Source organism: Bombina bombina, chromosome 7 (assembly GCF_027579735.1).
Source record: "Bombina bombina isolate aBomBom1 chromosome 7, aBomBom1.pri, whole genome shotgun sequence".
In the NCBI taxonomy this organism is placed as follows: Eukaryota; Metazoa; Chordata; class Amphibia; order Anura; family Bombinatoridae; genus Bombina; species Bombina bombina.
This window is the reverse complement of record NC_069505.1, coordinates 360,898,523-360,913,363: the sequence shown is the minus strand read 5'-3', so window position 1 is coordinate 360,913,363 and position 14,841 is coordinate 360,898,523. Positions and strand designations below refer to the sequence as shown.

Sequence of the window (14,841 nt, the reverse complement as noted above, 5' to 3'; positions counted from 1 at the left end):
ATTTTGCATATGGGTATTAGGTCCTTTTAAACACTTACTTTTCATATACTGCTTTGCCTCCATATTAAACATAGTCACGTTCTATGTAATTTGATAGTGAGTTAAATGACTAATTAATATAATTAAATTGTTACATACACACCTGATCTAGTAACATCTTGCCAAGAACGTGACCTGTTCTCATTTTGATGGCGAACCAAACTTGGTCTTGGTTGATTTTCTTCAAAATGTTTTATTTGACTTAAAATTAGGTCTCTAATTTCATCTAAAGGGGAAAAGAGGGGATCAATGTTAAAAACAGGCAAAATAAAAAAAGAAACTTGTTCTAGACTCGAGGCCCAAACTTGAATAAAATAGCACAGGAGGTACCAAAAAATATAGACTTAAAAATGAGGAGTACAGAACTGATATAAACAAGTAAAACTATCTACAAAAACACTAAAAGTAGATTCATATAATTACCTTCTGAATAGTCTCCTTTTCTCACTTTAAAAGTCCTTGGTTTATCAAACCTGGCTTTGGATGACACTTTTTCTTTAGTATCCCATATTTTCACCTGTACTTTATGCTTCAAAGATTTTTGTATGAAATTTTTTGTGACCGGCAGATCTACATCGTGGCTCCAAAGCAACCATATTTTTTCATTTTCTGTCCATGGTTTGATGATCTGAAACGATGTGTTTAAAATCAGGACACCAATTTTGAATACAGAATTTCTATGGGATTTACATAGTAACATAGTAGATAAGGTTGAAAAAAGACTGAAGTCCATTGAGTTCAACCTATACAAATCTAAAATACTTTCAAAAAGCTCCAGTTAAGCTTAAATAACCCCATTAAAATGTGACCCATTTAATACTAGCAATCATATCTATGAATTTTGTTTATATACAGAAATTTATCCAGACTATTTTTAAATGTATCTATGGTATTGGCATTCACTACCTCCTTTGGTAATGAGTTCCACAATTTTATTGCTCTTACAGTGAAAAAACGTTTCCGTTGCAGGAGATTAAATCTCCTTTCCTCCAACCTTAAATTTCACAAATAAATATAGACTGTGGCCTATAAAAACACTGGTAAAGATAGACCATAGATAATTTACCAATTTAAAATTATCATCATCATACATTTTAACCAAGATAGTGCATTCGGCATTTGTTTGTACAAACAAATGCATGAAATGGCCGTGGGTAGCTCTGTTTTTCAGAGCCGGATTTATTTATGTAATAGTGCAGCACACAAAGATATGTGCAAATCAAGATTTGGTATGTTCCACTATTACACAAATTCTTGGTTTCTCAGACCAACACACCTTCCACACTCCACATAAATGAGGACCCTTCCCATTCCAAGCCCTTGCATCCCAAATATCATACCAATTAACTTAACCCTTATCAACCTAACTCAGATACACTGATCCCATTTATTTTACTCCTACAGGAACCCTCCTTTTCCAACCCTTCCTCTATTCTCACATTCCAGATTATGCACCTACTTCCTCAATCCCAAACTGTGTACCCTAGATCTACCCATCCATTCCACATAACATGTGGTGACCCTCCTTATCCAGCCCTCCTCACCCCTACATTCCAAAATGTCATGTTCACTTCCTTACACCCAGTTTGCCTATCCCAGGCACCCATACCTTTCACATACCATATATCTGGGTACACTCCTAAACCAGCCCTCCCACAAGTCTACATCCTGGATTTCACACATGCGTCTTCAATCCCCTTAATCACAATCTGCCAGTGCCAAATTCCCAATTCACCATTCTCACAAAAAATAACAACCCCTATATTCTTAATCTCACACCCACTTACTCATTTCTACTCTGACTATTTCAGATCCCCCATCCCTTCCACATTCAAAATATCTGGGTACCATACTCCCAGCTATTCCGCAACCCTACATCCTGGATTTCACAGCCACTTCCTCATTAAGAAACTGTCTTATACCATATTGATTAATCCTTCCAAATCCCCCATATCCGAAAACCCTCCTCATCTGGTTCATCAAAGCCTCCTGGATTCCATAGCCACTTGCTCATTCCCCTTCTGTCTTTCCCAGTGTTGTAGTAATGAAAACTGTCTTTATTAAAGGGACACTCAAGTCAAAATAAACTTTTATGATTCAGAAAGAGTATGCAGTTTAAAGACACTTTACAATTTACTTCCATTATCAAATTTTGCAGTCTTTTTATAATCACACTTTTTGGGGAACAAGATCTTACTCAGCATGTGCACAAGTTTACAAGGTATACATATACTAGTCTGTGATAGGCTGATGTCTGTCACAGGGGGACGGGAAATGGGAGAAATAAATAAAATTGTTTATTTGTTATTTGAATTTCAGAGAAAGTGTTATTGCATTATATTTTTATTAATTTACGTATTCATTAAGTAATTCTACTGCATTGAGTGGTCCTTTAATCAACAAATATTAATTTACAGTTAGAATAATCAATTCTGTGTTTTTTTACAATCCAGTTCTTCACCAAAGAGGAAAATACATAAATTATGTTACTCTGAACAGGTCCATAAAATTCAAAAATAATGCAAATATGGAAAACCCAATAATTAAACTTCTGGTACATGAACCTTTAAATGTTTCTTTTATGATTCCTATAAATCATGCAATTTTATACAACTTTCTAATTTACTTCTATTATCAGATTTTCTGTGTTCTCTTAGTATCGTTTGTTGAAAAGCAGGAGCATAAGCTCAGGAGCGTGCACGTGTCTGGAGCACTATATGGCAGCAGTTGGAATATTATCCATTTGCAAGAGCACTAAATGGTAGCACTATTTACTGCCATGTAGTGCTTCATATACATACCTAAGTATTTCTTCAACACAGAATATCATGGGAACAAAGCATATTTGATAATAGAAGTAAATTGGAAACTTTTTTTAAACCGTATGCTCTGTCTGAATCACAAAATACATTTTTTGGGTTCCATATCCCTTTAATTTTGAGAAAATTAAAATGGCATTGAGTAAAATATATATCCTCATGAAGGAATAATGAAATCTGAAAAAAAGCCGTTGACCACAACCATTGTGGATAATGAAAATATTTGAGAATCCTTAGCAAGTGAGCATATAATCACTTTTCTCATGCACATGGCTCCCCTAGCATACACAGGTAGACTTTATGCACCTCACATGATCAGAAATCAAAGCACAATTTTACACTTTTCTAGCTTTTTAATTAACCTTAAATTGCTCCTTAATGCCGAGACCTGCTTTATCTAAACAATAACAACTTTACTCTTATACATAGCTGAAGTTGATCCCTGTCAGGAGACAAGAAAAACAGGAGCGCAAGTCTGTGCACCAAGCAGTACACGGACAATCTAAGTGTAGCTTTAAAAACCTTTTTATTGCTTAAGAACAAACATAGAAAGCTCCAAACATATAGTTCTCCACTCACATCAAATGTCCTCAAACATATGAGGTATGTATGCACATCTGTAAAAAGTAATACCAGGAACGTCCCCACACCGGTCTCCTCTCCTCACTATCCTGTGATGTCCGGTTAACCAGCAGGTAAGTCCTCTTATCGACACGCAGGACGTACTCCGTCGACAAGGATAGCGTCTGTACTGGAGCCGGCTTCAAACAGTGCAGCGCTTGTCAGATCGGATTGAGAGAGGGTCCTGACACCGATAAGAGGACTTACCTGCTGGTTAACCGGACATCACAGGATAGTGAGGAGAGGAGACCGGTGTGGGGACGTTCCTGGTATTACTTTTTACAGATGTGCATACATACCTCATATGTTTGAGGACATTTGATGTGAGTGGAGAACTATATGTTTGGAGCTTTCTATGTTTGTTCTTAAGCAATAAAAAGGTTTTTAAATCTACACTTAGATTGTCCGTGTACTGCTTGGTGCACGGACTTGCGCTCCTGTTTTTCTTGTCTCCTGACAGGGATCATCTTCAGCTACCATTTGTGTCCATGGATTAATCACCAGTGGATTTAAAGGAGCAGCAGAACAGTGTGGGGAATAAGGACTGTGGACTATATGTATATGAACTGCAGCATTTGATTTATTTATTTTCCTGTTAGAACATATATCTGGTAAGATTACACTTTTTATATATGTTCTATATCTTATGGATTTGGTGGGAAACATTTATTAGTTTGATGATTTATTAGAACTCTGTTTATTAGACCCCATTACTTTAAAGTGGTTATTTTTGAAACACAAAGTATTAAGTTAGTGGGTCTACCTAAACCCTCTTTAGTTGGCGCTTTGGGAACTTAATTTACTCTTATACATGCAGCTTTAATAAGAAATATTTCACAAATCTTACATTTCTACTTTAGGATTATGCCTGAAGAGATTAAAAAAAAAACTCACCTTAGATTCACTTTCCAAATAGAGTTTGGCCATGTGACCGAACATTACAACATCCACTTTTGTTGGTCCGGTGTCTTCTGGAAGTAGAAAGTATTCAAAATGGTAATAGCCTCGAGGTTTTGTAGGATCTATTATTTTCTTAGGCTTCTTCTGATTCGTGTTTTCTTTGTCAGAGGGAAAATCACCATCTGCAAATGGTAATATTTTAATATAAATTTGTTACTGTCAGAAATAATTAATACTTCCCTAACCTATTAGCATTTTGCCTTTGGTATGCTTGTTTATTAAATTCTGGCACAACATGCAATTAATTACATGATTCCACTAAAAGATCAAAAAAGCAAAATTAAAAAGGGACAATTAAAAAGGTAAAAAGGTACCAGGGCTGGTTCTTGTGTAAGGCAGTAAAGGCAGCCGTCTTAGTGTGCCTCCAGCTGGGGGGCGCCGAGAGCGGTGCCTACTGCTGACTGCTGAGGTGGATCATCTCCCTCCCTGAAGTGTGATGAGAGACAGTGGGACAGGAACTTATTAAAATGTATTAACGCTTGGGGCTGGCTTGCTGCAACAGTGCAATTTACTTATTCCTACAGTAACAGTAAGACCTGACCTTCATGACAATTGATTATCTGGCTAAATCAATGGCGCTTAATTGGCTGGTTTAGATGATGCCGGCCCGACTATTGCTATAGCCTTCCTATGGGAATGTGGGTGCGCGTGTGGTAACACTGACAGTGGAGGCGGAGCTACCTTGAACAGCTGCCCTGCCTGCTGCTGTCTGGTCTGCCTAACAGCCTGCTCTAACTGAGAGGGAAATTGTGCGGATGCCTAGTTCCACTGTCCACATGACTGAGACTCACACTGCACCTCTCTATGAAAATGAGGCACATAAGAGGTGAGTGATGATGCCCACGGTTCACCCAGGGAGATGGAGAGGAGACGGCTGTTATGGCCAGACGGTGACCACAGACGAGTACTGAAGAGTAACATAGGAATTGTGGTGCAGTGGGGGTCTCTGAGGGCAGTCAGGCAGGGCAGAAAAAAAAATATGCATGGTCGGTGCAGTGCTCGTGGGTGGTGACAGTCTTTGACAACAGTGAAGTCAGTTGTGTTGTGAGGACCGGCGGAGGTGACAACTGTGAGTCTGGGTGCGGAACTCTGTCCTAGTGGCAAGTAAGGATTCACAATTCAGGACTTATTTAATCAAACTGAGAGCTAACCAGCTAAAGAGTTATGTGATCCTACTTTCTGCAGAATCACATAACTATTTAGATGGATAGCTGTCAGTTTGATCAAAGTGCTTCACTTCACCATTTAATATTATAGATCTAGCCCTCAATACAGATTTTTGATGTACACAAAAGTAGAAATGAAATAAAAAAGGAGAAATGAAATGACGTTGTACTTTTAACAACGTTTTTTTTTTTTTTTTTTAGTAATGATTACAATAACTTGTTGACTTTATACAAGCCCACCCTTCCCCTGTGTATATCTGTACATTTTTGTGTAGTTTTATGTGTGTTATACATACATACACACACACATACATACACTATTCACACACATACACACACGCACCATTACACACACACAGGAATGTACCCACGCACTTACATACAAACACATGCATAGATAGATAGACATATGCACATGCAAACACACAAATACATATACTACTCACACACTGGCACACACACGCAAACACCCAAATGGGAAATTATTTTCTTTAAAATTATAGGGGGGGGGGGTGGCAAATTATTTAATTTAAAAATATAGGGAGGGGGGGGGGCGGCAAAATGTATCCTCGCCTGTGTGGCCAAAAATCCTTGCACCGGCCCTGAAAGGTACTGTACTGTTTTCTCTGTTCCATCAAAAAATGTTTTGTTGAAATGAGTGTTAGTCTGAAGTTTATATTTGTAACACTCAGTATGTGGATTTAGGAAACAATTATTGATTCTTTTTTTATCCGATTAGTCGATTAATCGAAAAAATAATCGGCCGATTATTTGATTATGAAAATAATCGTTAGTTGCAGCCCTAAATAGGTTAGAAGCATTTCAAGGAAATATAATGTTTACTATCACTGAAATAATTATTTATGCTTGGTGTATAAAAAACAAACAAACCTGGGCTTAAAGAGCCATAACAATCGAAAATGGACATGCTCTAATTAGTTATGCTGTGTGTTTAACCCCTGCACCCGTAGAGCACTGCAAGTTCCGAGTGGTACCTGCCGCTGATCTAGTCAGCATAGTAAGTCACATGACTCCACTGGTCCTGAATGGCACTGTTACTGGGGTTAAACACACAGTAGTGCAGTGTTGGTAGTTGTAAAATGACCTACTCATACATTAGATCATGTCATTTTTCAACTATTATGGCCCTTTAACTGCAAGAAATCTCACCACCAAATACCAAATTTACTTTGACCAACCTTCAAACATTACCACTTGCCCATCCCATTCATACTTTTTAGTGTTTGTAATTCTCAACCTTTCTAACAGCCTTTGAAACACTTTCTTTTCTGTTTGAACCCATTAATATAGTGCGTATCAACACTGCAATAAGAAATTGTTCTGTTGCATTACAACAAGGGACGGCAACCGTTTTCAGTAAAGGGCCAGATAGTAAATATTTTTTAATATCAAGGATGTTAATTAGGTACTTCTACAACAAGAGAGAAAATAAATGTCCGTCTGTTTGTCTATTTTTTTAAGCAGCAGAGCACAGTTTTATAATTAAAGGGACACTGAACCCAATTTTTTTATTTTGTGATTCAGAGCATGCACTTTTAAGCAACTTTCTAATTTACTCCTATTATCAAATTTTCTTCATTCTCTTGCTATCTTTATTTGAAAAAAAAAAACGGAATCTAAGATTTTTTTTGGTTCAGTACTCTGGAGAGCACTTTTTTATTGGTGGATGAATGTATCCACAAATCAGCAAGGACAGCCCAGGTTGTTCACCAAAAATGGGCCGGCATCTAAACTTACATTCTTGCATTTCAGATAAAGATACCAAGAGAATGAAGAAAATTTGATAATAGGAGTAAATTAGAAAGTTGCTTAAAATTGTATGCGCTATCTGAATCGCGAAAGAAAAATTTGGGGTTCAGTGTCCCTTTAAGTAAAATAAAACTGCAAACTGTTTGAAAAGAGTTAGAACTAGAAACAGGTATACTATCACTGTTTTTAACATTCTGTTATTCACTCTTTCAGAAACTTTGCATTGAAATGCAAAAATCTCGACATGTTCCTGGCTAAGGCTGGTTCTCTGTTTGCAGCTATATTTCCTGCAGCAGAGAAGAGGCACTCAGATAGTGTTTAGGTGCTTGAGATGCATAAGTAGGGTTTTGCCAATTTCGCTAAAGTGGGATATTTATCTGTGTTAGCTCTTCACCAATGCAAAGTGATTCCACCTTGGCAAGGGGCCTCTCAAAGTAAGCCTGGACTTCATTTTAACATAAAAAATATCTTGCAAATCTATATGCAATGGTAAGTAACAGATATATTCTTATAAAGGTTGAATCTGGTACATATTATCACAATTAAAACAAATAATAAAATTAATTAAAAAAAAAAATCAAAAAGCGTTAAGGAATATATATTAATAGCAAGACAAATCCTTACACATCTATTTATACAGTACATATAATCAGCAATAGCAAGCAATCCGCTAATTGTGCAAACAGATAATAGTGCACATCAATTAAAATAACTCCCATCTATCTAGGGGCTAGGTGTAAATAACAAGCTCGGCAACATATCATACAAAGCACCAAATCACCTGATTTAATATAAACAATCCAAATGATGGACAATAGTATCTGGGTTGCACATAAGCCAGGAGTAGTTGTAAACTTACTGTCCTGAAAAAGTGAACGTAAACGTCTGTAGGCGTCCTTTAAAACCATAAAATACAATACCAAGTGCAGGAGCTCATCAGAGTGAAGCAGCTGGTGTTGTGCACAGACCAACTAATTGCAAACCAACTAATCAATTATGAGATTCGTTGACAACTATTTTCATAATCGATTATTATCGATTATGACGATTAGTTGTTGCAGCTCTAAACATATTACAGGATTGCATAAGCTCATGTCCCCTTCCTACCCTGTAAATTGTGTTTTTTGTATATTTTGCACCACAGAACGCTCAGAGACTTTTTTTCTCTTTGGAATGCAGTGGGGCAGTACAGCCAATCAAATACCACACTATACGCCCCATAGATTGTAATAACTGCTCCTGGCTGCAAAGTCTCAATGAAATGAACAGAGAATTGCAAGAACAGTGCTTATGAATCTATGTTCATTTAAGCACTACTATCAGGTACATTAATAAGGCTGCATTCTTAACTTTTTCAGCTACGTGGAGCAGGCTCAGCTGCCACATATTTAAGAAGTTTAAACTGCTTCTTTTTCCTCTACGCCACCTCAGATGTGACAAGATTAATCACCCAGACACTCGCTCGTTCAGTGTGATTGATACATCCTGCTTAAAGGGATAGTAAACCCCAATGTTTTATTTCATGATTCAGACAGAGCACACAATTTTAAGCAACTTTCTAATTTATTTCTATTATCAATTTTTCTTTATTCTCTTGGTATCTTTATTTGAAAAGGCAGGAATCTAAGGAGCCGGACCATTTTTGGTTTAGCACCCTGGATAGTGCTTGCTGTTTGGTGGCTACATTTAGCCACCAATCAGCAACCACAACCCAGGTGCTAAACCAAAAATGGGCCACCTTCTAAGCTTACATTCTTGCTTTCAAAAAAAAAAAAAAAGATAGCAAGAGAATGAAGAAAAATGATAATAGGAGTAAATTAAAAATTGGGGTTTACCATCTCTTTAAGTGCAATTGGTTGCGCCGCAGCAGGGGGCAGCATTGCTCAAGATTATAAAAACAGATCCGGAATGTTAGTGATATTTTAAATGGAGTTTAATTCTTCAGATGTAATTAAGATGCACTGTAACTTACTTTTTAATATAGATATGAAATTCAAATACCCTTTTCTCTGACACCCACTTCAAAATTTGTACGTGAGCTAAAGTTTTGAACTGTTCTCCAATCAGCGCTCTAGCGACAACAAAAGTACCATATGGTGAGAGCTCTGAGTGAAGAACAATTCAAACCTTTAACTCACGGAAAAATTTAATTTAGAAGTGGGCAGTGAAGCGCGGGGTATCTGAATTTCATATCTATATTAAAAAGTTATAGCTCATCTACATTACAACTGATGATTTAAACCCCATCTAAAATATCACTAACGTTCCATATCTGATTTTAAAAAGGAAGAGTTTACCATCACTTTAAATTTCAGACCATTCTAAGTTAGTCTTTTTGCACTCGTCGGGTTCAAATTGCTTTACTTCTAGCGCAGTTAACTCTCGATTGGTAGCATTAATGATTAATGACCCTTTAACAGTTGTTAAAAAATGTATACCGTGGTATTATAAAAGTGTTTTGTTATAAAACCAAAAACATCTTACCTTTACTGGCTTGCGATGGGATGGCAAAAGCAACGGTGACTGTGAAGGTTACTATGTGAGAGAGATCTTCTACATTTTTCACAATCATTTTTTTAGCAGTCTCCTGTTCCATTCTGTTGCCATCAGACACAACTTCAAAGTTTACTGGCGATAAGTTACCAAATCCAACCGTCTCCATTTTATCACCCATTTACATTGGTGAACAGCTGTTTCCATAGTATGCCATATGGTGATATTGTCTATGAAAGTAGTAAAGTCATATTCTGTGGTCTCAAATAGTGCAACTACTTCAAAAACTGGACTTGCAGTTCACGTCCTTTTTCCTAAATCTACCTGTAGATTTTCTGATTTCCAGGTTTGTTGCACCTTCAAAAAATAAACAAAAAAAATAATAATGTAAAGTTCTATATAGTATACTACAAATACAAATTATGAATAATTCATGAGCTTAAAAAGGACCAATAAATAAATACAGATTTGCATAATCAACATATACATAATAAAAAGACAATGCATTAGCACTTCGTCTAAACTTCAAATGTGCAGTAGATTTTCTTCTGACAAATTTAAAAGTTATATCTATTTCCACTCCTCCTGTATCATGTGACAGCCATCAGCCAATCACAAATGCATATACATATATTCTGTGAATACTTGCACATTATCAGTAGGAGTCGTGACACAAAAAGTGTAAATATAAAAAGACTGCAAATTTTGTTAAAGGTACATAAAACCCAATTTTTTTCTTTCATGATTTAGATAGAACATAACATTTTAAACGACTTTCTAATTTACTACTATTATCAAATTTTCTTAGTTTTCTTGTTATCCTTTGTGGAAAAGCAGAAATGTAAGCTCAAGAGTGTGCACGTGTCTGCAGCACTATATAGCAGCAGTTTTGCAACAATGTTTTACATTAGCAGGGGCACTAGATGGCAGCACTATTTCCTGTTGTGTAGTGCTTCAGGCATGTGCACGCTACCTACCTAGGTATCTCTTCAACAAAGAATAACATGAGAATGAAAAAAATTGATAATAGAAGTAAATTGGAAACTTTTTAAAAATGATATCCTCTATCTCAATCATGAAAGATTTTTTTGGGTTTAATGTACCTTTAAAGGGACATAATACTCCTATGCTAAATCACTTGAAACTGATGCAGTATAACTGTAAAAAGCTGACAGGAAAATATCACCTGAGCATCTCTATGTAAAAAAGGAAGATATTTTAGCTCACAATTTCCTCGGCTCACCAGAGTAAGTTCTGTGTAAAAAGTTATACTTCACCTGCTCCCAGCTGCAGGTAAAAATAAAAAAAAATGAAGAAATGAACAGCAGCCAATCAGCATCAGCAGTGCTGAGGTCATGAACTCTTACTGTAGTCTCATGAGATTTCATAGTAAGCTTCCTTTACCTGATTGGTGAAATAATATGAGAGTTCACGAGGCTCATCCCCTAAGCTGTCCCAGGACAGACACACTAAAATGCTGCTCAGAAGTCCTTTACAATGGGAGGTGGCTACTGAGGAACTTTTGATGTAAAATATCTTTCTTTTTTACATAGAGATGTTCAGGTGACATTTTCTAGTCAGCTTTTTACAGCTATACTGCATCAGTTTCAAGTGTTTAAACATTTGGGTATTATGGCCCTTTAACGGAAGTAAATTGTAAAGTTGTTAATAATTGAAAGTTTAATTTTGGCTTGAGTGTCCCTTTAAAATTACAAAAGCACCTGATGTATTGCTAATAATTATTTAGGTATACGGCATGGAAAAAAACTTTGTTAATAGAAACTATTTCAACATAAAATTACAAAAGCATTACATTTGCACTTTCCTATCTTTTTGACACCAATGTTTCTAGGCATTATAATGATTTCAGAAATAAAGTAATCATGTGCAGATAAGCTATTCAGTTTATTTAATGATATTTCTACAAAATTCGCCATTAAAGATTTGTACATAAATCATTTGATAAGCTTGTTTAAAGGATTGCAGTTAACCACCTGAAAAGTACAATTAAGTAGACATTGAAGCAGAAATGCCCTACTGGGTGCTTGCTGGCTACATACATATGCCTCTTGAAAAATCTTTTGAAAACAGCAGGACTTGCTTATAGTGTAGATGTAAAGAGGGAATATGAGAGAGAAAAAGGGGGCCCAATACAAAGAGAGAAGTCTAGAAACAGTTCTGCAGAGTTGTGAGAAGTGGTTCAACAGTGAAATGGTTAACAAATGCTAAAATAAATTATTGAACAAAGTCACTGATACGGAAGACTGCAGAAGTCTAGATATGTAATATATATTTGCTAAAGAAGAGATGATTATCAAAACAAAGATATACAAAAGCATTGACAGAACGGGCAACAAAGCCGTAACAAACCACACAGCAACTCTTATTCTGTTACTGCTGCATAGGATCACCGTGTAGCTGATGTTTCCTTTTCTCCCATATCTGCCACCATTTCTCTGACGAGCAATTTGCATGATTGCACCAAATTGTGTCCTGGTCACTGCTTCCTCCAATTAATTACTATTTATGTCTCTTTTTATCTGAGAAACCTGGAACCCATGCAGGGAGCAATATCCTATAATTCTATGGCCTGCATGTAATTAATATACGGAGAACCAACATCTTATAACTCTGTCCTCAATAGCATACTGCTCTGATAACAGCGACTCTGAAAAAGTCATTAGGACAAGTGGTTACTTGTCCTAATTACTTTTTTATGTGCCAATGAAAACAGGTTTAGGAACTATCACCCTATACTAAAACAATGGTCACCATGAAATACACAGTTAAATATTAAAATAACGACTATCCATGCTGCATATCTTTAACAATGATAGTGACCATTATAATTACAAGTATTCAATATCTATTGAGTTGTTGGTTCCTCCCCTTTGTCCACAGGTTGCTTTTTTGTAATCTTACATGGCAGTCAGTAGAACCAATCACAAGTCACACCAACACCTTTGGAAGATATCAGAGTGCCCTCTTGATACATCTTGTGTGACCCATCTAAGATAAAAAGAACAGAAGCAGGATGACAAATAATAAATTGCTATCTTGCTAATAATTCTGTGGTTGTTGAATAATTTGCAAGACTCAATACCAGACACAAAGAATTCATGACACTGTAGCCGATTTTGACTTGAAGGAACACCCGAGTGCCCCACTTACCATTTATTATCATGAGAAATAAAGTAAAATTATAAGACCTATTCTGCGTCTGGGACCTCTCCAGATTCAGCAGTTCCAATATTGTTCAATGCATATAATTTATTAAATCTTATTCATGTCTCTATTTTTTAGTGATACGTTATAAAATAGGAAATTGTGAAGCTGGGCAGGTTCTACAGGTTGGTAACATAAGAGGCACATTTTCCAAGTTTATTCCTTTTAATACTAGTATACTTATTATAGGCCAGTCCAATTACGCCTGAATATCAACCTCGGCTCATACCATTAAAGGGACAGTCTAGTCAAAATTAAACTATTATGATTCAGATAGGGCATGCAATTTTAAACAACTTTCTAATTGACTTTTATCATTACATTTGCTTAGTTCCCTTGGTGGTATTTTTTAAAAGCTAAACCTAGCTAGGCTCAAACTGATTTCTAAACCGTTAAAACCCGCCTCTTAGCTCAGAGCATTTTGGACATTTTTCACAGTTAGACAGTACTAGTTCATGTGTGTCATATAGATAACATTGCGCTCACTCCCGTGGAGTTATTTAGGAGTCTACACTGATAGGCTAAACTGCATGTCTGTCAAAAGCACTGAGTTAAGGGGGCAGTCTGCAGAGGCTTAGATACAAGGTAATCACAGATGTAAAATATATATTAATATAACTGTGTTGGTTATGAAAAACTGGGGAATGGGTAATAAAGGGATTATCTATCTTTTTAAACAATAAAAATGCTGGTGTAGACTGTCCCTTTAACCATTCAACTGTGATAGTGTTATTCGAATTGTTGTTTGTTTTTGTTGTTTTCTGTTGTGCATAAGTTAACATTTTTACACAGATTTTCATATAAAAACTAAGATACAAAATGTCAAATGCTCCTCCTTACCCGACTGTCAACTGCTGAACGACCACTGAAATAATTCCCTAGGAACCGGCAGCGTTCTTAGTTACCCCTTTATTCCTGTATCAATACGCCAACAAAAAAATAGCCCGCTTTTCCGCTCTACAGTTGAAGTGCTAACTGTGCAGGCGGCGCCGCTCTCAGTATGATTAATTTTGATAAACAAAGATATTTCTATTGTGGATGAAAAATACTTTAGCAGTATAGAGTTTATTAAAAATCTTATACTTTAGGCGGAGTGATACGAAAAAGTTAGTGGTAACATCGTGTTTATAGTTGCCATAGAAACGCGCTAACGCTGCCATCTGTCTTTCACTGTGCGCGCGCGTGTTATTTCAGTTATAGAAGAACGACTGTCCCCTTTATGATATTAATGTATTAACTATTTGTATATTGCCCATAAAGAGAACATGAGTTTGTCAGCTAATATTAATATGGTGAATTTGTCTCGCCCAGTGATGATTTTTCTTAACTCTGAAACAAGCTGCCGATACGCCGAGTACGTTATATCAGTATTTGAACTGATTTTACACTAGATTTACACTACCACGCAAAATTGAAAAATGTTAAAAAAAAAAATCTGTCAAAATGTATATGAAGCACATAGGTAACTGTAACTTATATCACTATAGTCACTATATTTTAAATTGGTGTTTATAATCTTCATCAGCAGTTTATATTCCCATGACCTTAAAATTAAGACACGACTCCTGTTTTCCTTGACTTATGGCATCCTAAAATATCTAAAATTTATGCAAACTAGTTGATACAATATAACAATATTGCACATTTAAAAAAAGATAAATATGCAATTTCATTTTCCAGTTTTCCAGTTCTGAAAAATAGTTCAGGCAATGTATCTATGCTGAAACTTCTCAGTAAACTAAAAATTT

The 14,841-nt window shown here is 36.1% G+C and overlaps 1 protein-coding gene across 1 annotated transcript in view; it reads right to left on the bottom strand.

Annotated features, from left to right (window-relative positions):
- The window catches only part of CFAP92 (cilia and flagella associated protein 92 (putative)), a 207,551-nt gene extending 197,514 nt beyond the window's left edge, over nucleotides 1-10,037 (bottom strand). Inside the window, exons 1-4 of the mRNA XM_053689398.1 lie at nucleotides 9,860-10,037; nucleotides 4,374-4,561; nucleotides 463-667; nucleotides 143-265 (exon numbers count right to left, since the gene is read on the bottom strand). Of these exons, the coding sequence (XP_053545373.1) occupies nucleotides 143-265; nucleotides 463-667; nucleotides 4,374-4,561; nucleotides 9,860-10,037 (694 nt within the window). The remainder of the gene's footprint in view (nucleotides 1-142; nucleotides 266-462; nucleotides 668-4,373; nucleotides 4,562-9,859) is intronic.
- Nucleotides 10,038-14,841: the final 4,804 nt, after the last annotated feature.